This window comes from Oryzias latipes, chromosome 15 (genome assembly GCF_053564925.1).
Source record: "Oryzias latipes strain Hd-rR chromosome 15, Olatipes_Hd-rR_3.1".
Classification (NCBI taxonomy): Eukaryota; Metazoa; Chordata; class Actinopteri; order Beloniformes; family Adrianichthyidae; genus Oryzias; species Oryzias latipes.
The window spans coordinates 2,558,447-2,582,193 of record NC_136251.1 but is presented as its reverse complement, the minus strand read 5'-3'; the positions used below and the strand labels follow the sequence as shown (position 1 = coordinate 2,582,193).

The 23,747-nt window shown below is 47.2% G+C and overlaps 3 protein-coding genes across 5 annotated transcripts; 1 reads left to right on the top strand and 2 right to left on the bottom strand.

Moving 5' to 3' along the window:
• Positions 1-1,948: 1,948 nt before the first annotated feature.
• Positions 1,949-5,131, bottom strand: LOC101171965 (cytochrome c iso-1/iso-2). 2 transcript variants are annotated; one of them, XM_078931650.1, is made up of 5 exons: positions 4,991-5,131; positions 3,571-3,693; positions 3,270-3,459; positions 2,668-2,842; positions 1,949-2,562 (listed from the first exon to the last, which is right to left on the bottom strand). In XM_078931650.1, exons 4-5 carry the CDS (start codon positions 2,834-2,836, stop codon positions 2,417-2,419), a joined length of 315 nt encoding a protein of 104 aa, XP_078787776.1. In that variant the 5' UTR covers positions 2,837-2,842; positions 3,270-3,459; positions 3,571-3,693; positions 4,991-5,131; the 3' UTR covers positions 1,949-2,416. The 2 variants fall into 2 exon arrangements, with proteins under 2 accessions (XP_078787776.1, XP_004084738.1); XM_004084690.3 differs by lacking the exons at positions 3,270-3,459; positions 4,991-5,131 and having other exon boundaries at positions 3,485-3,624.
• A 252-nt stretch (positions 5,132-5,383) lies between these two features.
• Positions 5,384-9,980, top strand: rbm45 (RNA binding motif protein 45). Of its 2 annotated transcripts, none has more exons than XM_078931644.1 (11): positions 5,384-5,659; positions 7,119-7,241; positions 7,354-7,480; positions 7,648-7,767; positions 7,841-8,008; positions 8,131-8,260; positions 8,908-9,001; positions 9,128-9,285; positions 9,377-9,452; positions 9,532-9,663; positions 9,834-9,980. In XM_078931644.1, exons 1-10 carry the CDS (start codon positions 5,384-5,386, stop codon positions 9,646-9,648), a joined length of 1,389 nt encoding a protein of 462 aa, XP_078787770.1. In that variant the 3' UTR covers positions 9,649-9,663; positions 9,834-9,980. The 2 variants fall into 2 exon arrangements, with proteins under 2 accessions (XP_078787770.1, XP_004084740.1); XM_004084692.5 differs by having other exon boundaries at positions 7,838-8,008.
• On the bottom strand, positions 9,981-15,407 carry zc3h15 (zinc finger CCCH-type containing 15). The gene is made up of 11 exons (XM_004084693.5): positions 15,193-15,407; positions 14,383-14,484; positions 13,848-13,950; positions 13,603-13,755; positions 13,254-13,345; positions 12,945-13,127; positions 12,787-12,867; positions 11,060-11,125; positions 10,873-10,983; positions 10,671-10,803; positions 9,981-10,594 (listed from the first exon to the last, which is right to left on the bottom strand). The coding sequence occupies exons 1-11, from the start codon at positions 15,265-15,267 to the stop codon at positions 10,419-10,421; spliced, it is 1,275 nt and encodes a 424-aa protein (XP_004084741.1). The 5' UTR covers positions 15,268-15,407; the 3' UTR covers positions 9,981-10,418.
• Positions 15,408-23,747: the final 8,340 nt, after the last annotated feature.

The following is a 23,747-nucleotide window of genomic DNA, read 5'->3' as shown; positions in this document are numbered from 1 at the left end:
CGGACTGATTTGTGTGAATACAACAAAAGGGGTTATCTTGTAGTATCAGACTACTACTCATGTTTTTTAGAAATACTATTTCTGCCATCCACCATGGGCCTACAAGTCATACAGAGACTGAACGATGCACTTGCCAGATTTTGGAATCCAGATGAAACAGTGAGTGACAATGGACCTCAATTTTCCTGGGTATAATTTCAAGAATTTGCAAAAGACATGGATTTCAGACGCATTATGTCAAGTCCTCACCACCCGCAAGGAAGAGAGCAGTGCAACCTGCTAAGAAGATTCTCAGGCAAGAGGATCCACTGATTGCTCTCATGTGCTACATGTCAACCCCCCGTCCCACGACCAGAGTCAGCCCAGCGGAGCTCCTCTGGAGAGAAAGGTTTGGACAACACTTTCCACCATGCGGAAGAATCTTAAGCCAAGGTGGCCTGATAGGAAGGCTGCTATTCAAAGATATGTAGCGGTCAGTCAGTAGCCGCCCAGGCACATTTGGAGGCCGCGTGATGGCAGTCCAGTGACAAGAAGGATCAATTACTAATAGGAGGGTCTCCAAGGTCCCCAAAATCGTCTGATAGTAGGCCAATTGCAGATCGCCACCCTGCGGCCACCCCAGCCCATGAGGGCAGTTGACATTGGCCGGGGGCTCGGTGATAACAGGACGTCAATCTGGCAATCCGTTGGTCCAAATGGGGAGACGGCATTGGTGCTGCATCAAAGTCATCATAGCGTTGATAGGCACCGCAGGAACTCCAAGACCTGCGTATTGACAAATTGCAGTTGATGCTAAGAAGAACACAGAGCATTGTGAGTACTTGGGAGGCATGTTGTCTAAAAATGTGTACATTTGTAAATTGACAAGATTAGATTGTCAAATCTGAGTTGCGAATGACCAGTGGGGCAAAATGGGATGCTTTTTACATACACCAAGACTACCTGGTGGCTGGTGGTACATGGTATAGACATTTACACATCGTCCAATCAGAGTTGCTGCTGGCTGGTGATCCGGCTGTCACCGCCCTGTGGCCGCCCGATTTAGTAAATGTGTGATCCTCGTCTGACTGATTGCTGCCGTTTATGACCACAACAACAATTAAAAAAACTTTGGGCGGCGAGAGCTAATCTTGAAAATTCTGCCGATGTCTCCCCATTGCGCAGTGGCAGTTGAGCATGTGACTGTAGCATGCACAAGCTTTCCACTACAACATCATCGTCATGGTGCCAGGCCTCCCCCAGGTCTACATCCAGGGGACACCATCCTTACCAAGCTGGATCAGGAAAAGAACTGGTCAACATCAGCAGTTGTCTCAAAGGAAGCATTACTCCAGGAGTGACGTTGTCATCTCTGCAAGTAAAATCTTAAGTGTTCCACCTTTATCCACTTAAATTTTGCCACCTGTCATTCTACAGATGCCCTGTTCAGGAGAGCTTTCAAACTATCAGTTCTTCCAATCCATGCCACATCACAATTATCCTTCCTGACTTCTCCCCCATATTGTGCACCCCCCCCCCCCCCACACACACACACACAACAAATTGACAAAAAGACACACCACAGTTAACCCCGTGTCCGTAAGGTGTTGCTGAAAATAAACAGCTTTATGAACATTGGAGCGACCTAAAACTGAGGTTGTGTAATACCCACTCTGACCAGAGGGTGTCACCACATCCCCAGCAGAGGGGCGGGGCGTCTTCATATAAAACGAGGATCAGTTCAGACGGTTGCCAGGGCAACAGCAGTGCCTCTGCTGATGCTCAGAAACAAGTTCATCTGAAGATGTCTAGCTTTGGTCCAGAACTGCTGATCGGAGCAGGACCACTTCCTGGAAGAACTTCTGGAGACGGGGGGTCATATGACAGGGAGGGGTATTTTTAGGGTGTAGGTGGTGCAATATTTAAAGAAGAACCTGCAGCAGATGAATAAAAACAGACTGATCGAGCATTCTTTCACATCTGAAGTTTAATTTGATCTGACACTTCCTGTCCACAGAAAACGCAGCTTCAACACAGAAACACAGAGTATAGTTAATAAATAAAACCAATACTGCCCGGCTGTGAAACCAGGTTCATAAAACCCCCCGGTCCAGATGGAGCCCCCCCCCCGGCAGCCAGATTATTGTTCCACCAGCTGATTTCACCCTGACTCCACCCAGGAGCCTTCATCAAGGCAGCAGTCAAAGAACCAAAGAGTTCTGGCTGAGGAGCTGCAGCAGAGACAGAACCCTGGAGCCCCCCCCAGCGCCTGAAAACTTCCAGTGAATGTGTCTGAAAACCGTTGTGGTGCGAGAGGCAGCGGCGTTTCATGAGGAGCATGTGTTGGAGAAGGGTTTAAAAGTGAGTCATGAACCGTCATGATCATTATGGGCCAAAACAAGCAAATAACATGAAATATTCAGATTCTGGGGCTTCTTCATGAAGTGGCTGACTTCAGGTAGGAGATGAGGTCCTGGCGCTCGCCCTTCTTCTTGATGCCTGCAAAGATCATCTTAGTTCCAGGAATGTACTTCTTGGGGTTCTCCAGGTACACCATCAGGGTGTCCTCGTTCCAGGTGATGCCTAGATGTCAGGAGGAGACAAAAATGAGTTTCTGCTTCCTGACACCAGTCTGGACTCTTTCAAAGCAGAGCTAAAGGACGCCCAGCACGCAGGAAGCGTCCTCACCTTTGCTCTTGTTGGCGTCTGTGTAGGAGTAACCAGGCGCCTGCCCGGTTTTGCGCCCAAACAGACCCCATAGGTTGGGGCCCACCTTGTGCTTGCCCCCCTCCTCTACGGTGTGGCACTGTGCACATTTCTGGACAAACACCTTCTTTCCCTTGTCCACGTCACCCATGATCAGCTGAGGAGACAGACACACGCAGTTTACCCTCCACTCCACCGGAAAGCAAACATCAGGGCGGAACCTGCACGTGCTGCACCACCTGATGGGGGGGGGGGGGGGGGGGGGGGGGCTCTGTCCTTCTCTGAGGGTCACCCCCCCCAACCATGGAGCTGACTAAAACTTTACAGGGCAAGTAAGGTTAGACTTAAGGGGTAATTTCTGTAATCCTGTGAATTACTGTCCCGGTACCGGGACACTATGTACCGGTAAATTTACCGGGACACTATGTCCCGGTGAGGTTGACGGCGCGTGCTTTAAAAGAATCCCGCTAAGTGATTCCAGAGAAGTCCCGTCATAATATTTGATAGAGATTCGCTGGAGCCGGGCTGTTTAGACCAAAGCGGGCCGATTCGGGCGGGACGGGATTCCGGACGGGATCTCCAACCTGAGCATCATGATGGACGCCTGAAAACGGGCGCCGTTCTTCAGCCGCGTTTCTCAAATATTACAGAGACGCTCGCCGGGCAGCAACGGCAGCTAACGGTCACGGCGCCGCCGATAGTAGCTGGAGGTCGCCGGAGCGCCGCTCCTCTGCTCTGCGGCCGCCGGACGGACACGGAGCGCCGCTCCTCTCTCTGTGGGGAAACGGGACACGTTTACCTGCAGCTTCCGAGCCCTGAAGAAAACCGAGCGTCCCTCTGAGCCGACGGCGCTTCTGACGGTCCTACGAAGGTCACTCTACTTACCGGCAACTGCCTTTGACATCATCACGCACAACGTAGCAGTCCACCGGGCTGCTTCAGGGACGCCTCGGAAACTTCAGGCAGAGCGACTCGCGTTGAGAGGGAGAGGGAGTCCTCTTGTTCCAGCTGGAGATTCAAATACAAACTATAATGTTTCTGTCGCTAAATAATAAATATTAACTTACGAAAAAACAAAAATCATTTGGAGTTTTACTGCAGCGATGAGCACACATTCACTTTTTATTATAGTTCATGTTATATCCGTAAAGGTAAATGTTATCTCCGAATTATAACACATTTGAACGCAGCTAAAACATAAACGTGTATTTTTTATTTCAGTGTAGCCTATAAAATAATCCTCTTTTCCTTGGTTTTACTTTTTTCCAGTTAAAAAGTGCCGGGTTGTTATAAAATGTCAATTCTATTGAAGTTATCGGAAAATCGGCATGAATTGTTGCGTAGTGGACTTTAGGAGGGAGCATGTTTTATTAGTCAGAACAGAAACAAAACAAGCTCAGAAAAATGCACATTTTTACAGAAGGGACTTCATTCAAGAGCTCTCGGTAACAAGTGAACGCAACATGGAAAAAGTCCACAGTTATGATGAACTTCTTTATCATATTTCATAAATGTTGGATGGAACGTGAAAGGATTTGTGTTTGTAGGGACTGCAGTGACATCAGCCGCTGCAGCATGGCAGACAGGTGAGGATAATCTGGAGCAGGACGTCCAGCTCTGTCCTGATGTGACTCAGTACAGGGTGGGGGACAGATGCCCCTGCCTGAACCTTCATGGACCACAGGTCCCCCACAGGAGGACGGCCGGTCAGAGTCAGCAGAGCCCACAAACTAACCCTCTTTCCCTCCTGCTGCTGTCCGGGTCGGAACATCCCTGACAGAAATGCCCTGCAACCAAAAAGGCAGCTGCAGTCCTGAACCAGAGCCGTGATGTGTACACAAAGACACGTTTGTGTAACTAGGAAGATTTTACTTTAGTCAGGTTGCTGTCATAAGCAATATTTCAGGGAGGAAGAATTTGTTCTTAAACTACTGAATTCAAGAAAGAAATACATCGATTATATGTAATGATAACTTCTGGTAACTTCTTTTTTGTTGGAGTTTATGATGGTTTACCCGACTTTCCATCCTCCACACAGTGGTAAACACGTTCACAGCTTTATACCTCCACCAATGTTTGGAGAATCATCATCAAAAATGTGCATTTTCATGTTAAACAGGTCAGTGATGGGAGCAGAAGTGAGGCTCTGCAATTATGGAATCTACTTTTAATCATATTTGAGAAGGTTCTAAGCACAACAGCAATATTATTTCATTGTTTCTTGTACGTATTTTGATTAGATTTTCAGGGTTCTTAATACTCCAAGGCAGCTACCATTTCATTGTATTATTATGTAAAATGTTACCCTGCGACAGCCTGGCGACCTCTCCAGGGTGTCCCCTGCCTTCGCCCACAAGTGGCCGGGATAGGCTCCAGCAGCCCCGTGACCCAGAAAGGGAAAAACGGTTAAGAAAATGAATGAATATTATGTAAAATGGCAATAAAGGATTCTGATCAACCATAAGTTCTGTACAAACAGAAAACTTCAGCCTTGGTTTGGAAGATGAATAAACTCCTGCGAGAAATCTACTCTAGTCTCGTAATCGTGAGAATTCCCATTTAAGGTAAGGCTTTGGAACAGCGCGAGTGCAAGCAGCTCTTTATGAAACAGTATCACAGCTCTTTTGTAAGAGTTCAACCCGGAAGTTAACATTTACGAGGAGCACTTAAACGCAGCAGCCCTCTTGAATGCGACAAGATGGAGGACTATCCTTCCAAACAAGTCCCTGAAAACCTCGACGATCCGCCCAACAGCCGTTTGTTCTTGGTCACGAGCCGCAGCATCAGCGAAGATGAGCTCCGCGAACGTTTCTCCAGATTCGGAGACATCCAGGGGGTCTGGGTGGTCAAAGACCGGCAGACCAAGGAGTCCAAAGGCATCTCCTACATCAAGTTCGCCAAATCTTCGCAGGCCTGCGCGGCCATGGAGGAGATGCACGGACAGATGCTGTCGGACAAAAGCAAACCCATCAAGGTCAGGCCGACCCAGGCGCCGTTTACAGCCGCGCGAGCGCCAGCTAACATGCTAGCTGCTAACGAAGTGTTGGCGCGTGCGTACACAGCACAACCAGGTGGAGCAGGGACGCGCACGTGGTTATAGGAAGGATAGGAGTGTTTTAAATCAACAAATTGCAACCATAGACATATGTTATGAACTGGACAATGATAAAACATGTCATAAATGGTTACGGTAGAACAGGGGTGGACATAAGTTCACTTCCTTCCCTCCCTTCAAGCAATCTTTGATTGAATGTATAATTATCCTAAGTTTGATTCGTCTTTGTACGAATGTAAAACTGATGATGGGGTTCTTTCTTGTATTATTCCTGCTTTAATTGCTTAAAATAGACAATTTCAAATCAAAAAATATATTACTGGACGAAGCATCTCTGACGTCACCCATTGACGTCTACTGCCCCCTACTTAAAAAAAAAAAACTTTATTGAACAAAATGCAAATATACAACACGAGAGAACCGATGCGATGCACACTTCATAGACAATATCACACAGCCAGGCAGGTTGATTACATTTAAACATTTACATCTTTAATGAATTGGGGGAAGAATGGTGTTTTATTATATTTACAATTATGTAGGTGGAATTTCGCCAGAAGAATTAATAAAATAATTAAAAAAAACTTTATGCTTTTTAACACATTTTCCCATCTCAGAGAGAAACATTTTAAGACACGAATGAAGATAAATCTCCTAAACTCCTTCCTAGATTTGTGTGGACGAACTATTAAAGTGTTGCAGTTTCTGAACGATATCCACAGAAACTACAATTACTATTAGTGTCTTTGTTAGATGTTATCAAGTAGTGTAGGGTCAATTTAATGGAGAATTTTAAAACTTAATTCTTTTAGCTTATTTATTAAGAGGAGGGATCATCCACACCACTTTGCATTTGATATCTGGAACTAATGGATTCCAATAAGTTAAAATATGAGGGAAGGCATTGGTCTTTTGGAACAATCTGCATATTTTTACGTTAGTTCCACATCCAGAAGAGAAGTAACTTGTTCGCACAGACATTGTCATTTGATCAGGTATGAGATGATCCGTGTTCTTGACCAGCGTTCATGTTCCTGAGCATTCACAGCTCCTGTAGAATGACGGTAGACTCTGTCGGTGGAAGGGTTAGAGTGCAGAAGCACACGGTGGATGTGGCGTCCTCGGCCGACGCCTCGCTTCAGGTCACATCCAGGAGTGGAGCTGAGTCTCATTCCAACAGAGCTGCTACCATTTTAACATCATCACAGAAACATTCTCCAAAGCCAAATCATTTGAAGGAGTTGAAAATAAATTGATGTTCAGTTGAAATGTGATCAAAGGAACGCTGCACAGAGAGCTGTTGATTCGTTTCCAACCTTCTTCCTGCGGCGAGCATTCATGGGTCTGCTCGATGACACCGTTGTCTGTCTTGTGGCAGGTCTTCATCGCTCAGTCTCGATCTTCAACCAGACACAGAGACGTGGAGGATGAGGAGCTTACCAGGATCTTCGTCATGATACCCAAAACCTTCACAGAGGAAGACCTGAAAAACACTTTTAAAGTAAGAGCAGCAGCTGAATGCAGAGACGTGTGTGCTTCCTCGTGTTTGAACATGGCTTAGCCATGGACAGGATGAAGGTCTTGGGTCTGCATGGTTCCTGTCTGTCTTCCAGGAGTACGGAGACATTGAATACTGCGTCATCATCAAAAATAAACTCACCGGGGAAAGTAAAGGACTCGGTTACGTCAGATACTACAAACCCTCCCAGGCTGCCATCGCTATAGAGAACTGTGACAAATGTGAGCATCGCAGTCCTGAACCTCAGCAGAAAGGCTTTCCAAAGGCAGATCTGCCATCAGTAGTGACGTAGCAGAGCCCTCTGGCTCTGAAGGTGGTGTCTCTGCTTAGAAAATCCCATTTCATTATTAGTTAGCAGACGTTTGCTGTTCTGATGGCTGTTCTCCAGCGTACAGGGCCATCCTGGCCGAACCCCGCTCCAAATCCAACGCCTCTGAGGATTACTCCGGCGCAGGGAGCAGAGGGGAGTACGGCGGAGACTCGGCCAACCAGTACGGCTTTCACGCAGGTCTGTTGGTGCGTCTGCAGCAGAGGCTGGACGCAGCCTCCGGTTCTGATCTCTGCGTTCGTCTTTGCAGCAGACCCTGGGAACTTTGCGGTGCCGGAGAGCCGCGCGGGGGACTTCACGCGCGCGCTGATGGTGTCCACGCGGGCAGCGCTCACGCAGGAGCAGGTCTTCGCTCTGTTCGACCTCATTCCCGGCATGGAGTACTGCGAGCTGCAGAGAGACTCGTACGGCATGAACAAAGGTGAGACCCGATCTTTCATAGAACTTCTACCTCCGTGGTTTTGGTTCCCATTGGGTTTGCCAGAACTCTGCGTTTACACGTCAAACATGCAGACGGCGGTTCTGATCTTGGAATGTTTGCAGGCTGTGCCATGATCCGCTACAGTAACCTTGGCTCTGCCCTTTACGCCAAAGAGAAACTGAACGGCTTCGAGTATCCGCCCGGCAACAGACTGGTGGTGTACTTTCTAGATGATGGCGAGGACCGCAGCAGGTGGGCACACTTGCACAGCAGCACTGCCCAAAGGTGGGGTTGGAGGAGGAACTGTGATCGTTGGGTGAACAGGGCGACCTCTAGTGGCCGTCCTCAACACTGCAAACATGAAACCAGCCTTGAAGGTCACTTTAGACACGCCACAGACCAGCTGTAGGGCTGCTGGGTTTATTCCTGGCTACCTGTCATGTGGAAGCGTCGCTAGGCAAGTACCCTTAGTTACCTCTGGGGAGGGGGGGTCAAGTGCACGCATTAGTGTGAGGGGGCTTCAGAAGGTCACAGGACTCACACACACGCTTTGTTTTAGGAACTATGGACACAACAGTTGTTTAAGCAAATCGACAAAACTGAGTTAGTGTTCCCTGGTTTATCACAAGACGTCACACTACACACGCTCTACACGTTTATCCGACACACATGAACATTTCCACACTCTTCTCTCGTTTAAACCTTCACGTCTCTGTACAAGAGACCACAACCAACAGCCAATCAGAACACAGTGAACTGAAAAAAAGGGATGCCAAGTTAAACAAAAAAAATCTACAAAAACCAGAAAAGGTGAGGCGTGATACGGCATGTTTGCCGTGTCCCAGCCGTGTGCTGCGGACAGAACATTGAGGTTTTCTCACGTGTGTTTCCGTCTGTAGCTCGGTGGGGCGGATGGCCATGCAGTTTGTTGCTGCTCAGATGATGTCCGCTGTGTGGAACGGAGCGTCCAGCAGCCAAATGCTGAAACCTCATGTGAGAAACGGCTTTGAAGTTTGCCCCTCGTACATGGGGGGGGGGGGGGGGGGGGGGTATTTTGGAAGTCTGCATCTCCACCACTGGAGAACAGACCGGCATGAACGCCTGCGTTTTCCCTGGCAGAGTTTCTCGCCGTCGCCCTCCATGTCCCGTATCCAGACGGACGTCAGCCTGCCGTCCCTGAAGAAGCTGGCGCCCCCCGACAGTAAAACCAAGGAGCGCTTGTTTGTGGTGTTCAGCCCGTCCCCTCTGCCCCCTGATGTGCTGGAGGACGTCTTCTGGTAGGCAGAAGCTCAGAGGGAGGGGTCCACACTTAGAGCTGGGGGGGTGTTGATAGTCAGCTCTAATACATGCACCCCCTCCCCTCTGTAGCCGCTTTGGGTCCCTCATTGAGGTCTATCTGGTTCCCGGGCAGAAAGTGGGATACATAAAGTACGCAGACAAACAGGTAAGCCCCCACCCCACCCCACCTGCCCCCACAGGAGAACAGTTGCTCCTGGTTGCTCTTCATCGTCTCTTGCCGGCAGTGCGCTGACGAGGCCATGGTGGCGCTGCACGGCCGTGTGGTCAACGGCGTGAAGATGAAGGTGATGCTGGCCGATCCCCCCAGAGAGGAGTCGCACAAACGGCCCCGCACCTACTGACGGCAGCGGGGGGCGGTGAGTACGCGGCCGCCGCACTCTGAGGCCTGTGATGCGCTTTCAGGGCGCCGTTAGCATCAGAGCTCTCAGACTGCAGAGCAGTGGGGGAGGCTGAAGGCCCCCCCCACTGCTCTGACAGATTCACTGTCTTCCTCCTGTCAGTAACGCTGCAGCTTCTCGTTTCCCAGGCGACTGTCTTGACTGACACCTGACCTGACAGACCCACACCTCCTGACCTTAGACCGACCTTTGACCCCTGTCTGACGTTGCTTCTTCTGGGAAGACGACCCAGAACTGTCTGAACTTTGAACCCCCTCAATAAAAACTGTACTTCAGCCGGTCTTTTCTCTTTATTGCTGCTTCATTGTAAAACATTTTATTTGAAGTGTTTTGGGTTTTTCCTCCTCGTCTTCAGCCGGATGCAAAAAAAAACACTGAAGAACCCGGATCAATCAAACTTCAGTGTTGGGAAAACACAACCCCGCTCAGATTCCTACTTTGGAGCTGAATCAGGTCTTAAGATCAGGCAAAAGCTGCAGATCTGACGGTTGCAGAACCCCAGTCCCTTGCAGTGGGTCGGTCCGGGGCAGAACCGGCTGCAGGTCCATTTGGGAGCAGTTTGTTGCTGAGGCTGACTCTGCAAATCACTGTGGGGTCTGACGGATCAGACTGAGGAAGAACATCCAGTGATGAAGCAAAAAGTTTTCATGAATGAGTTCGGGGGGGCGGGAACCGAAGTCCGAGAATCTTTGGAGCGTCTGCGGCGCCGAGCTTCAGTCTTCCAGCTCCAGTGTGTTCAGCTCCTCATCCAGCTCCTCCAGATCTTCTCCTGTAAACAGGTTTTCATCCACCGGCACGTCCTCCTCCCCCCCTCCGTCCTCCCCTCCCTCCTGTGCGCCTGGGAGCCCGTTGGCCTCCGCCCCGCCACACGCTCCGTTCATCAGCTCCTCTGTTGGGAACAAGAGGAAAAGTTTCACGCCGGCTTCAGGAGCTCCTGCAAACGTGAAATGGGGTTTTTCTCTTACGGCCGCTGGCGTCTGTGCCCCCCCTGTGGTCTCTGGAGAAGCGGTCTGTGGATGCCACAGTGATACCCGTGTGGTCCACCTCTTGGGGAACAAACCGGGATAGGTCTATGTCCTGGACGTTAGCAGCTTCAATCTGAAAAGACAAACAGACGTGAAGCTCCAGTGATGCCTGACCCTCCCATCAGGGTGTACGCCCACTCACCTCCTCTTCCTCCTCTGACGACTCTTCATTGGCATATCGAGTGTCGTCGGCTTCATCGTCATCATCATCAACCAGCTCTGGGTGGAACTCGAACACCTCACGCCCACTCACCTGCAGCAATGTGAGAAATCCCTGATCTGCAGATGTCTGGACAAACGTGTCTGGCTTCCTGGACAAACAAACTCACCACCAGGGATTTCCCAGCCTTGAAGTCCGCCTTCTTCTTCTCCATCTCCTCCCTGGCTTTGTCCACCTGTAACCACAGCAGGGAGCTTCACCTGCTTCCTCTAAGACTAGAGTCAAGTTGACACCCAACGCCATTCGTGCAGCAGGTGCGTCCATTTTCAATGCCATCACGCTTGGCGGCGCCTTTTGGGCATCGCGTAGCGGTTTTTCCAAATTTCAAATATCTGAACTCTTGGTAAGGCTTTGCACCACGCCAACCAATCCAGAACCCAGATTCAGTGGTGACGTGTTGATGTTGCAATCAGAGGGTTGAGTCCAAAACAACAGACACTGATGGTTCTACTCCTGAACTTTCTGATCTTTTTTCTTTTTTGTATGGAGACAATAATAAAAAGCTAGTTTTGTTCCTTGGACGGCAAGTCGTCAAACTGGGTCACAGAGAGACAGAAGTAGCACTGAAGTGTCCGTCATTCAGCTGCATCGTAGCGGAGAGTCTCTGATGATGATGTCATGAACACGGAGACGGGATTTCTGTGGCTTTTCTAGAGATCTCTAGGCAGCTATAACCTTCCATATTTACACGATCAAAAGGCGCACTTGACAGCCTTACATTTTCTCCTAAATGTGCGGTCCGCTTACACTTCAGTAAGGAGGACGTAGGAGAGAACAGCATGAGAACGGTGAGAAGGGAAATGAGGACGTGAAAGAAGACACCCCCTCCCCCATAGTACTAAGGTGCAGGTATGAGTATTATGCAGAACAACATCGTTTTGGAAATCCCAAAAATGCAAAGAGACACGATTATGAAGCACAAGCTATCAGCTGCAGAGAATTCTAGATGTTTGCTCTGTTCTTTGAGCTTTGGAGCCGCACAGCGACGAGACGATGAAAGAGAAGCTGGAGTGTTTTTGATAGAAATGTAGCCCAGCTGTTCATTTCAGGTACAGAAGATGAGGACTTGGATGGATGTTTGGATGCTGATTGATGACTGAAAAAAGAAATCCCAACCAACTCAGTTTTGCTCCAGCTGCCTGTTTGAAAACACTGGGATGCATGTTTTACTGGTTTGTGTTAACGTACCTGCACCTTTAAACCCGGTGCGCTTTTGTGTGTGTTAAATACAGCAACCATAAATGAAACCGCGCCCTATAATAACACATTTAGTGTCAGACCTGTAGTGAGGAATCTACAAACTCGTGGTAAATATGGTTCATTTATTTTGAACGTTAACCTGCTGCCTGAATGCTCAGACGTCTGGTAAAAGTAGAAACAGACTCCTTGACTAACATGGAGCTTTAAACATGGAGCATTTTCCTGAAATATTAGTCATATTTAAGCTCGTTGAATCAGTGGATGGTCACTAGTGGGACCAGAACTCACAGGTTCCTTCACTGTCACGTCTCTTCTGTGAGGCAGCAGTTTCTTTCTCTCACTCGCTCTTTCCCCCCATATTACAAGAAAATAGGTACGATCGCTTTTGTACCGATATTTTTTTTTGCATTTCTAACAGGAAATTATTCTTTTCAAGGAAAGAAAAAAAAATCCTAAAAAAACGATAAAGGCAGTAAAGGGCAGGTGCTCATGCACCTATCTGTGCACGTTGCTGGCTCCTCCCACCCGCGTCAGGAGCACGAATACGCTTTTTGACAGTCATATTTGACGCGCTTCCAAACAGATGCAAATTTGACATGAGAAGTGCGCTCAGGGTGAAGGGACAGCTGCTCCTACCTTCTCCTGCCTCTTCCTCTTTTTCCAAGCCAGGAAAGACTCCAGTGTGATCCGGGTGACGTTTGGGCCCAGAGCCGCTCGCTGGGGGCAGGCGGACGGACAGACGTTAGTGATCGGTGGGGGGTCAGGTTGTTTCCACGCAGCCCGTCAGTTCGTACCTCATTCTCGATCAGCTCCTCCAGTGAGATCTCCTCCTCTTTCTCCTCCTTCTTCTTGTCTTTTTTCAGCACAAAGCCGGGCGGCAGGGCATGTCGGTACATACAGGTGTCACCGTTGGCGGGACACACCCAGAACCAGCCGTATTTGTTGTTCTCAATGGCATCCAGGAAGTACTTGCACACCTGAAACAACAAGGTCCTGTTCATTTGTGGTAGGAGCTTCACAGGTCTGAAGGATCAGCAAGCCCTCATGAGAACCACTGAAGCTGTGAAAACACAGCAGCACCTTCATGTTTTGGGCAGACTTACGATCTGAGTTTTTGCTTTCTTCTTCTCTGCCTCCCCGTGTTTTTTGTCGACCACCTCCTGCAGCTTCTTCTGGTCCCAGTTCTCCATGGTGTCTGAGCAGAACAGCAGCAACATCAGAGGTCTACTTTGGATCAAACATCGTAACCATCATCTGCTCTTAAGAACAGCAAACGTTCTCGGATCATCTGCATCTGTAACGCAGCACGAGACGTGAGCTGTGATCGGTGACCTTTAACCCCTGAGAGGTGCTGCACTGTCAAGGAAGTGTGCATCAAGCAAATGAAGATCGTCATCTCCAGCTTCAACTGTTTTTTCGGCCAAACATGTAAGAAACAGCCTGGAGCGAAACCTTTCTCCAGGTCTTCGTCCCGCTCGTCCACGTAGACGCTCCTCTTCTCACACTTCCTCTCCATGGACAGGTCGTGGCTGAATTTGCACTTGTCACCTTTGGTGCACTGGCCCTGCTTGAAGAACGCACACAGCACCGACTTTGGATCAACTCCTGCAACAGAGGGAAGTAGGGAGATATTCTTTAAGCGCCGTCTTCACACAACAGGAAGGTTGCACGCCTCCTCCACTCCGGCGCCCGATCACCTTTGCTAACTTTCTGCGCAGCGACGACGGGTTTAAAGAGCTCATTGAGTTCATCCAGCTCCTTCTTCTTGTCTGCCTTCTTGCCGCCCTTCTCATTCTCGACCTGCGCCATCAAAACAGGATGAGATTTCAGCAGGGAAGCATCAGAACATTGTCAGCGCACACAGCTATACCGCACACCGCACACATCCTTTCCTTCACTGCCCCCACTGCCAGGGGAAATGTGAGCAGAACCCGTATGTATCCATCCATCCATCCATCCATGTGTGAAACACTTCCCACTGAGACATGTTCACCCCCAGATGCTGTTTCACATGGAAACCTGCACAGGGGTCTGAAGCTGCACTGTGGGCAGCTTCTGAATTAAAACAGGATGGAGACGCTCGTCTTTTACTGTGTTACACTAATATTCAGACGGAAGCGAAATGCGTCTGTCAGAACCACAAATGTCCTCTAAAAAGAGGAGTCCTTGAAAGCAGCCTGCTGTTGCAGAAGCTAAAGACCCCCACACCCCCTGCAGCTGAGAGCTCCTCACCTGTCGGGCGCTCTGCTGTCCATACTTCACTTGCTGAGTGACGTTCTTGATGAACTTCTGCTGCTTGGCGCCCTTCTTGTTCTTCAGGCCGAACGTTTTGTCCTGAGGGGAGAAGCCTGTGTTAACATCAAGAACCTCCTCTGAACTGAGAGGTTGGAGAAACCGAAACCATCAGAGGAGCTGCGACAAGTTTGATCGCCACCCAAAAAGTCTCAGGTGAGTTGAACTGACAGGTGGAGATTTCAGACGTTTCCATTTTCAGAAATGATCATCAGATATGAGCTTTAAAACCCCTAAATATGGACATACTTTGAGGATTACAGAGCCATGGACAAACACAGACCACAGAACGACTACATGAAGCAAAGTGACAACAAGCCCTGCGGGTCAGGAGAACCGAACCTAAGCCGGGCCTCCGGGCGGCGGCCGCTCCTGACGGCGCTTCGGAGCTTTACAGCCAAACGATCGTTTATTCGACAGGACTCACTCTCTGTTCTGAAATCAGAACACACCTGAAACGGATCACAGCGTTTCTGTTAAGGCCAACCGCGGGCTCGTGTCGCCGGCGTCTCTCATTAGAAGCCGGACGTTGGTTCGGCCGCTCGGCCTGCAACACCCGTCCAACTGCCCCGTGACAGTCGGGCAGCTTCAGAACAGCCAAATAAGTCTTTAAAAAACACTAACTGAATGAACTAGAAACCCGTCAAATGTCACCTGAGCGGAATTACGTATTAATGTAAAGTAAAGCAACCGAGTTAGCATTTAGCTCATCAGCTAAGGCTAAGCTAACTGGTGTTTGGCGTTAGCTACCTCAATAATTTTCTCCTTCTTCTTCTCTTGGGTTTTTTTGGTCCCCGCGGCCTGTGTGGGTTTCTTCGGAGGCATGCTGGCTCAGCTGTGGACACGTGAAGATGACTATTTAGATTAGACTAGGGTGCTCTGGGTCGCGAAGCACCTGAAGCAGGTGTTGCTAGCACGTTCTAGGCCACGTGTGAGTTGTTGATGTCCTGTGGCGTCATTGCGTTACGACGAGGTGCATCATGGGTGATTGAGTTAAATTTAACTACAGGACAGAACGGCACATAGTGAGAAGATTCGAACCCTGGCTTTGTCATTTCTGTGTGGAGTTTGAGTGTTCTCCGCGTGCACGCGCGGGAATTCTGCGGGAACTTCAGCTTTAGTCCTAAAACATGCTTTTATGGCAGACAAATATACCGTCAATTTTTCAAAGTGAGAGTGCACGTGCGTGCATGTGTTGCCCTGTGACGGATTGTGCCCATTTCCTTCACTACTGACTACATAGTGCACTAATTAGTGTGTTTGCCATTTTGTAGTGCTATCCAAATCTACACTTCCAAAACTGAGTTCCCTATGCTGCACAGGGGGCTCTCACGCCTCACAGCCCTGCTTTCAATCCAGACTGGGACCTTTCTGTGAGGAAGAATTATTTATTTCAGCATACGTTTTGATTCGTACGGAGCCCTCCAAGGGCCAGTGGTTAAAAAAAAAAATCTGATAAATCTCGCCCACGGATTCATCAATTGTGCTCACACTGTTGCGCAATCGTGCGCATGTGCACATAGCATGCCCATGTCGCTGAGCAGAGCAGCTGGACTCAAGTCGTATCTTCGTACAGAGGAAGCTTCGGACCACAGTCTGTCACCTCGCCAGACGAACGGAGGCGGCTTTTGAATCAACAGTCCTGAGAAACCGTGCAAACAATCATGAGAATTTGTATTTCCAGTCGGGTCCAGAAAAAATAGCCTGATGTAATTCCAGTGTAAATTCTTTCATGGCTAAATGTTGTCAGCATATATTAACCTAATCCTAATCCTCCTTCTGGGTCAGTTCTGCCAACTATGAAGCACTGGCCGCACAGATTTAAAAAAACTATAAGCAAACATGCACTTAGTAATCACCATAACAATAATAAAAGCCTGTTTAGAAGATCACCTCGCTCTATGTCGGAGCTTTGTTATTTCCAACGGGACCTCCAAGTTCTTCTTCTATGGTCTGACATCATCATTAGTCACTGGCCACCGAACACCATCAGATTTTTTTTCCTTTTTAGCCAGTGGCATCTGCAGGGCTCAGTAGCTTTGGCATTTACCTGGTTCTTTATATACATGAACCTTGTGTGTTGTAATAAGGACTGCAAGTGGAACCAGCATTCATCACCATATAAGGACATGGAAGTGCTGAAAACAAACAAACAAAAGGCTGTCTGTGTTGAATTGCTTATTGAAGAGAAAAGAATCATCTGCAGGGATGCGGACCCGACTCTCCTTGACAGTCTGAACTGCTGGACAGACACAGAGCCATTGATTTACACGTTATTCAGTTGGAAAATAAAACTGTCTGCACGGGGGGCGAGCTCAGAGCAGGAACAGATCAGAAGCAGAGCACTTCTTTTCTGCACATGCACCTGGCTCCCGCTTTGCAAAGGTTTGAAACTTCTTTTCTTTTCCTGCTGCCTATTAGGATTTTGGTGTCTTCCCCATCCGAACATGTTTGCATGTTCTTCTGTTCATGCATGGGATTTCTCCGGGCACAGTCCAAAAACATGCTTTGTAGGTTCATTGGTTTCTCTACATCTGGGGTGGGCAAACCTTTCGACATGTGGGCCACAAAGGGTTCTAAAATTTGACAGAAGGGCCGAACCAGGAGCAGAACTCAATGGCATGTTTTAGTAATCCAGCTCATTAGAGAAAGAAGCACAGTGGAATCTGGATGAAAACATGCTTTCATTTTGACTGAACATATTTTTTTCTATATTAAAACAGAAATCTTTGGAGCTTTTTTTATACCAAACTGACTTTTGTTCTGATTTTAGTGCCAATTGCCCAATGGTCACTCAGAGAAAACGCAAACTTAGAGAAATGCTGTGTTCATGTGGTTTTAGAATAATTGGAAAAATGACTGTCTGACTCAGAAAAATCACATGAACGTAAAAAAACAACAAATCTTCCAAAACCACATCACCGTAGAGTAATTTTCTGCACCCAAACAAAGGTTAATGTATAATGCAGTGTCCATGGGGTCACACAAGAAAAGAAAACGTTAATTAATTCATCCAAGCACTGTCACGTGGGAAACCTGGGTTGGCTCCCCCAGTGTGGGGCCTTCAGGCTGCTGCCTCAGAAGTCTGTGACTTCCGCTGCCCTGAAAATACAGGGTTGTTTCAGGAAGGGCATCCAGCATAAAACTCTGCCAAACCTGTGGCAACACAACATTAAAGTAGTTTGGTGGGCTGCATATGTAGTTTGGTCTGAAGTGTCCCTGCGTGGGAAAGTATTTTAATTAATCCATTTTTTTAAACAAACTATCCAAGTTTTCATCATCATAACAACACAGTGGATTCATAAATATAGTTGTTGTCAAATGTTTCTATTTATTAGGTTTTTAATATGTCATATTTTCTGTTTTAAAAAAAAGGTAGTGAGCATGGTGACCGAATTGCTTTTAAATTCCAGGACACTAGATAGTCCTGCACTGTTTAGATTTGAGGCAGTTAGGGATCAGGGTGGGAATTTGGACACCAGTGATGTGCTGTTAAGTTCACAGCTGGTTGGGGCGCTGACATCAGATTTACAAACAACTGAACCCTATAGAGTAGCTGACTTACCATTTGATTGGCAACAGTTAAAGTGTGATGTTTAAAAAATTGTTTTAAACATTTATTAAACATTTGCCGCCATCTGCGTGCAGGGGGGGGGGGGGGGGGGTTCACCTGCTGCTCTCTCATGTATTTGAACAGGAAATTCGAAATATTTTTACCATAGAAATGTTGAAAATCCACACAGAGAAAAATAATCATAGAGTGGACATGTCTAAATAATAACATTTTATTTAAACTTATTTAATCTTTAAAACTTCAAAGTATATTTATACTATTTAATTTGTGTTTTTTTAATTAATTTGAAATGAATTCATATTTTAGCTATATTTTGTGCCTCCCCTGACTGCACATCACTGTTGGACACAGTCTATGTCTATATAAGATAACTCTCACCCATAGAAAATGACTCACTCCTGGCTCCAGAGAAATGAAGCCAATTCAGTCGCCATTTTCCATGATACAGATGCCAACATTTGGAGCAGTAATTGGTCCGAGTCGAGGCGAGGCAACTTCTGTTGCCAAATGGGAGCGAGCTTGTTAGAAGTCTACATTCTTTCCACTGAAAGCGGTGCAGGGAGAATCTGCCAATCAAACATTTTGAATGTTTGATGTGGGGGCCAGCAGGCCCCACAATCTTTTATTGAGGCATCTGATTGGTCAGTTTATAACTTGAATAACTTGCGATAAAGTAATAAAATATTATGAAAAGAAAGAGTTTAAAAAAAAAGGTATCAGAGCGAGAATGGTGATTCTGACCAACGGAATGACTGAGTAACAGCTGCTTACTTCTCTATAGACAGTCTCTGAGACTTTGGCTTCTTGAAGCCAGCAGGTACTTCTTGTTGAGTACGCCAGGGGGAGGAGTCACTCAGTTCAGTTCTCTCATACAGCCAATGGTGCTAATCTGTCCGGGGTGAAGCCCTTTCACTTCACAGTTGCTGGAAGAGTTTCCAGCAGGAGACCGAGTAAGAACAGAAGATGCTTTGGAGAGATGGAATTTTAATGGATAGATGAGAAACTGATAGATGTTCAACCCCCCAAAATCATTGACATGACAAAAAACAGGCTGCACGGTGGCGCAGTGGTTAGCGCTCTTGTTAGATGCTCTTGTGTTCTCTCAGTAAGAAGGCCCCAGCTGAAGTCCCAGTTAGGGACCTGAAAACAGAACATCAATGGGGGGCCTTTCTGTGTGGAGTTGGCATGTTCTCCCCGTCTAAGCGTGGGTTTTCTCCAGGGACTCCGGCTTCCTCCCACCGTCCAAAAACATGCTTCGTAGGTTTATTGGTCACTCTAAAGCAGGGTTTCCCAACCCTGGTCCTTGGGGCACACTGTCCTGCATTTCTTTCAATCCAACTCTGCTCAAACACACCTGCCTTTGATGACTGTCATTGTCAGGCTGATACAGAGCCTGATGATGAGCTGAATCGGTGTGCATAAGCAGGGCTACATGGAAAACATGCAGGACAGTGTGCCTCGAGGACCAGGGTTGGGAAACAGTGCTCTAAATTGTCCCTAGGTGTGAATGTGAGTGTGCATGGGTGTGTGATTTGTGGAGCTGCAACAGATGTCTCCTGCCTTCGCCCACGAGTGGCCGGGATAGGCTCTAGCAACCCTGTCACCCCAAAAGGGACAAAAACAGGTTTAGAAGATGAATGAATGGATAAAATTGAACGCTTTTGGTTCTCAGACTGGGTTCATTCAGATAGAAATTAAGAAGAAAGTAATATTACTGTTGATGTTGTTGTTTTACAGATCCTGCTGAGTAAAAACCTTACTAAAATAAAGTTATTAGTAAATGGAGAAAAAATATAGGTATTTTTTTTACAAAGTTCTTGGTTGGAGTTTCGATGCAGTTTAGTTTGTAACCACCAGGTGTCAGTGTTGCAACATCCAGTTAAAAAAGCAGCAGTAAAATACAGAGAATTATGTAGGCATATGAAAATGTATTATTGAACATAACGTCTACATCTGACATTTTGAAAATCAGCTTTTTTTAAATAGTCAAAGTATTTTTCTGATCTGCATTACCAAGTCTTTGGCATGTAAGAAAAAGCCCTGAATCATTACTCTGGTGTTTTTATTTTTCTTAACGACATTCTAAACCTCATTATTAATGAGTTTGTTTCAAATCCATGCTTTGGCCAACCAGAGCTGCAACCTGTTCATGGAAAGTCACACAGAATGAAGTGCTGCTGTGACAGATGGCACATAAATATAATTTTAAAGCTGTCGTGTGGCCTTTCACGAGCCATGTGAGTTCCGCAGTAAGTGGTGACTGAGGAGACCAATCTACCAATCATCTGTAGATGTTCAAATGCCCCAGAGGGAAAGGAAGAAAGAGCAGCATCCGTGATGGTTTGTCTTTAAGCTTAGAAGAAGAAGCCCTCTTGTACTGCATGGGGGCTGCAGGGCAGGGGCAGAGCAGCGGGGTTTTCACCGCTTCAGCAGCACCTTCTGCCTTGATGTCATTAGATGACACTGAATGAACTAATGTGATTTGGTGGGTTCATCCACATCCTCTCAGTTCAGCGCTCACTCCTCACTTCGGTGTGTGAGGGAGTGAGGGTAACTGGGTCACTGCTCTGTTGCCCCCCCTTCTCTGGTGTGTATTAATGAGTATGGTTTAGGGGGGTTAGGAATGACATTACTGTTTGGGTGCATACAGTTGTCAATGGCAACACTAGATGTGTGCTTTACTGAGTCCAGTGTGCGGCGGTGGATTTGTCCCAGTCCACCCAGAATCCTCTGCAGCACATTTCTCCTCAGTGGCTGATGAGCCTCATTTCATGAGGTCTGCAGGTTTTTTTGCTGCATCTACATCAGTTTCTTAAGCAACCATAAATAGCAACCATCCGTCTGGAGGTACACTCCTGTTGCTTCAGAGTCTGAGGAGAGGTCGTGGGCTCTCAGCTGCACCACTCTGCAGGACAGGGCAGTGGAGACTGCAGCCACACCCACCTAGGCAGCATGAATGCAGCAAGGGGGAGTGTCAAAGGTCATTGATGGCAAAAGCCCGTCATCTCACAGCCTTTTCCCCGGCACACTGCTGAGATCCACCACATCCCGGTGCTCCTCTCAGCCCGGAGACGACTTAGAGCTTCATCTTTATTCCATGTTTCCTCTGTTAGTTTTGTCTGTATTTACTTTGTGATGATGATGAAGATGATTCTTCACCCTTTGTGCAATCACAGAGACCAGCTGTGAACTGGCTTTGTGCCTTCTTGCAGGTAATGAGAAGCAGCAGCAGGAGTGAAAACACACTTTTTCACTTGTGACATGAAGGAATGGAAGCGTTTTCCAGTGAGCAGCTAGTCTGCTGTTGTACTCGGCTCCCTCGAGGCCTCTGTGGCTGTACAGACGTCGGGGGTTCTTTCTCTCTCGGTGGATTTCTTTCTTCCTGTGCGTCAGTTTAAAGTCTCTGTGAAATGAAGAGAGCTTTGCTCAGGAATCCCGAGGGACAAACACTAAAGCAGAATGGACCACAGTGGCTTTATCTCAGATATAAGAAAGAAATACTTCAAATTTGAAGTTATGCACAGAATCCCAGAACAAGTGGGGCCAAAGGAGGAGAATATGCATCAGGGGAATTAGGGACCATCTTGAGGTGTCTGTGGTACCCTGGATAGATGAGAAGAAAACCTTTCATACCTGCTGTAAGCAGGAAATAGTGTGATATGGAAGCCAGCAGCATCTCCAACAAAGATGAAAAAGTTCACCTTCATAGTTAAGATCATTTGCTCCTAACGGAAGCACAATGCCAAAGGAGTGAAGATGACAACAATGTGTCTGTGGCAAAAAGATTGTGTGCCCAGTGTAGTTGAAGATGCATGTGCAGTGACGTATGTCATAGAGGATGTTGCATTGGCGGTTCTGTATGTCAATCAAGTGACATACTTCACAGTGAGGATTATTTTCTGTTATCGATATTTATTTTTATGTGTATTTATTTTTTATGACCTGTGGTCTACCCACATGACCTTGGCAATTGACCAGTTGATCGCGATTGACATGATGAGAACCCCTGATCTACAATAACCAAATGGGTTTTGTGCTGAGTGGTGATGCCCGCTCAGACAGTTGCACCTCCTCTACCAAAGCCAAACCTGGGGACCATGTTGGCCTCAACGTATTGCTCACCTCACCGTCTCCAGTTACACTGACCATAATTTCTGTGGAAGGTGACCCGACACTCATCAGTGAACAGGATGGTAGACCATTGCTGCGTTGTCCAGGTCACATGGTGTTGTGTCCACTGCAAATGTTCATGGTGGTGTCTTGGTGTCACCTGCAACAGTCATCTGTCATTCCAGTCAAAGTGGTGGAGTCTGTTGTGAATGGTTTGTCTAGAAACCCTAGTACCCCTCACATCTGGGAAACGGGCCTGCAGCTGTGTGGCATTTGCTAAACCATGTCGGAGGTCAGAGGTCCTTATGTACTGGTCATGGTTGTGGTCTGTCCACTCCTAGGTCTGTCACAAACTCTTCCACTAGTTCTGTGTCTCGATGGAAGTCTGCTGATAATATTTGGAGACTCACCAAGTTCACCTGCAACATCTGACTGTCAACCAACCCGAAGGCGCGCAATGGCCAGGTGGCGCTGCTCGTCCACAAAGTGACATGTCGTGTGTTTATTGAAAAGGCTTTTCTTTTAGAATTTTTGGGTTTTAGCCCCAATAAGAAAAACACACCATCCACGGTGAGACCATTATGTGGGAAACACTAAATAAGGTGTGTCTGTCACCCCAACACAATGACCTGCATACCTTGAAAACCTGTGAAGTGAAACAAACACTGTGTTTACGACATCCACTGAGTTTTTCACAATATCTCTAACTTATTGGGAGTAGTGTATTAGCTTTTAAAGTTATCGCATGACCTTTCCTTCAGCACTGTGTCAGCAGAGAACAACATTTCAGCAGTTCACATTTAGCCTGGGAAAAAGGGTTACCAAAAACCTAGTCTGCAGGGTGGACTTACATCCCTGCCCTCAGGGATGTGCTGTCTGCCACCACTCTGCCAGACAGAGACTGATTGTGTTCTGCCCTTCCCACTCATTTTATTATTTTGTTTTTGTTCCAGTAAAATAAGTGGAGCCACAGAAAAGATAGTTCTCTGAATTGAACTGAAAGGACATCAGCTCCTGCAGTGGAGTTTTCCAGGTTGGTCCACTTCAGTCTGGGTTAGGAAACAGCAGAGGCTCTTCTTCCCAGTCCAGCTGAGGTCATAGGACTGTCCCAGAAATGCCTGAAGGACCCTGCCACTTCAAGTCACACTATTTTACACATTTAGTTAAACATTTAGTTAAACTTGTCTCATTTGTTTCATAAATTTCTGGTTTTGAATTCATTTCCAAACATGTTGAGGTGAGGAGGACTGCTAAACACTGTGAAACACTCAACTGAAACACAAAGGTGTACAGGAAGCAGAGGTGACCTCTGCAAAAACAGGCCCCTGTAGTAGAACCATCCTCTGGTTCTACTCAACCAATCTCCACAGGTTTTCTGTTCATTCTTGGAATTCCTCAAAAAGTTATTAAGATAAGACTCAGCAGAAAGAAGTGTCACCATGGCACTGCACACAGTTGCAGCCCGGAGCTTAGTTGTTTTTTTTTCTGGCATGTTATGTGCTCATTAGGTTGGGCTGAATACAGCCAATATGATCTCCTCAAAATCAGATTATGGTAGGATGCAGAACAAGTAATTTTATCCACTTAAGTCTGGATAATGACTCAAGGATAAAGTCATTTC

Excerpts from the sequence above, each read along its gene's own strand:
- LOC101171965 (XM_078931650.1), bottom strand. The coding sequence starts at position 2,836 with ATGGGTGACGTGGACAAGGGAAAGAAGGTGTTTGTCCAGAAATGTGCA. Across the intron at positions 2,563-2,667 it reads AGACGCCAACAAGAGCAAAG|GCATCACCTGGAACGAGGAC; the intron begins GTGAGGACGCTT and ends CCTGACATCTAG.
- zc3h15 (XM_004084693.5), bottom strand. The coding sequence starts at position 15,267 with ATGCCTCCGAAGAAACCCACACAGGCCGCGGGGACCAAAAAAACCCAA. Across the intron at positions 10,984-11,059 it reads AGGCTGGGAAATCCCTGGTG|GTGAGTGGGCGTGAGGTGTT; the intron begins GTGAGTTTGTTT and ends ACATTGCTGCAG. Across the intron at positions 10,804-10,872 it reads CGTCAGAGGAGGAAGAGGAG|ATTGAAGCTGCTAACGTCCA; the intron begins GTGAGTGGGCGT and ends TTGTCTTTTCAG.
- rbm45 (XM_004084692.5), top strand. The coding sequence starts at position 5,384 with ATGGAGGACTATCCTTCCAAACAAGTCCCTGAAAACCTCGACGATCCG. Across the intron at positions 8,261-8,907 it reads GATGGCGAGGACCGCAGCAG|CTCGGTGGGGCGGATGGCCA; the intron begins GTGGGCACACTT and ends TTCCGTCTGTAG. Across the intron at positions 9,453-9,531 it reads TAAAGTACGCAGACAAACAG|TGCGCTGACGAGGCCATGGT; the intron begins GTAAGCCCCCAC and ends TCTTGCCGGCAG.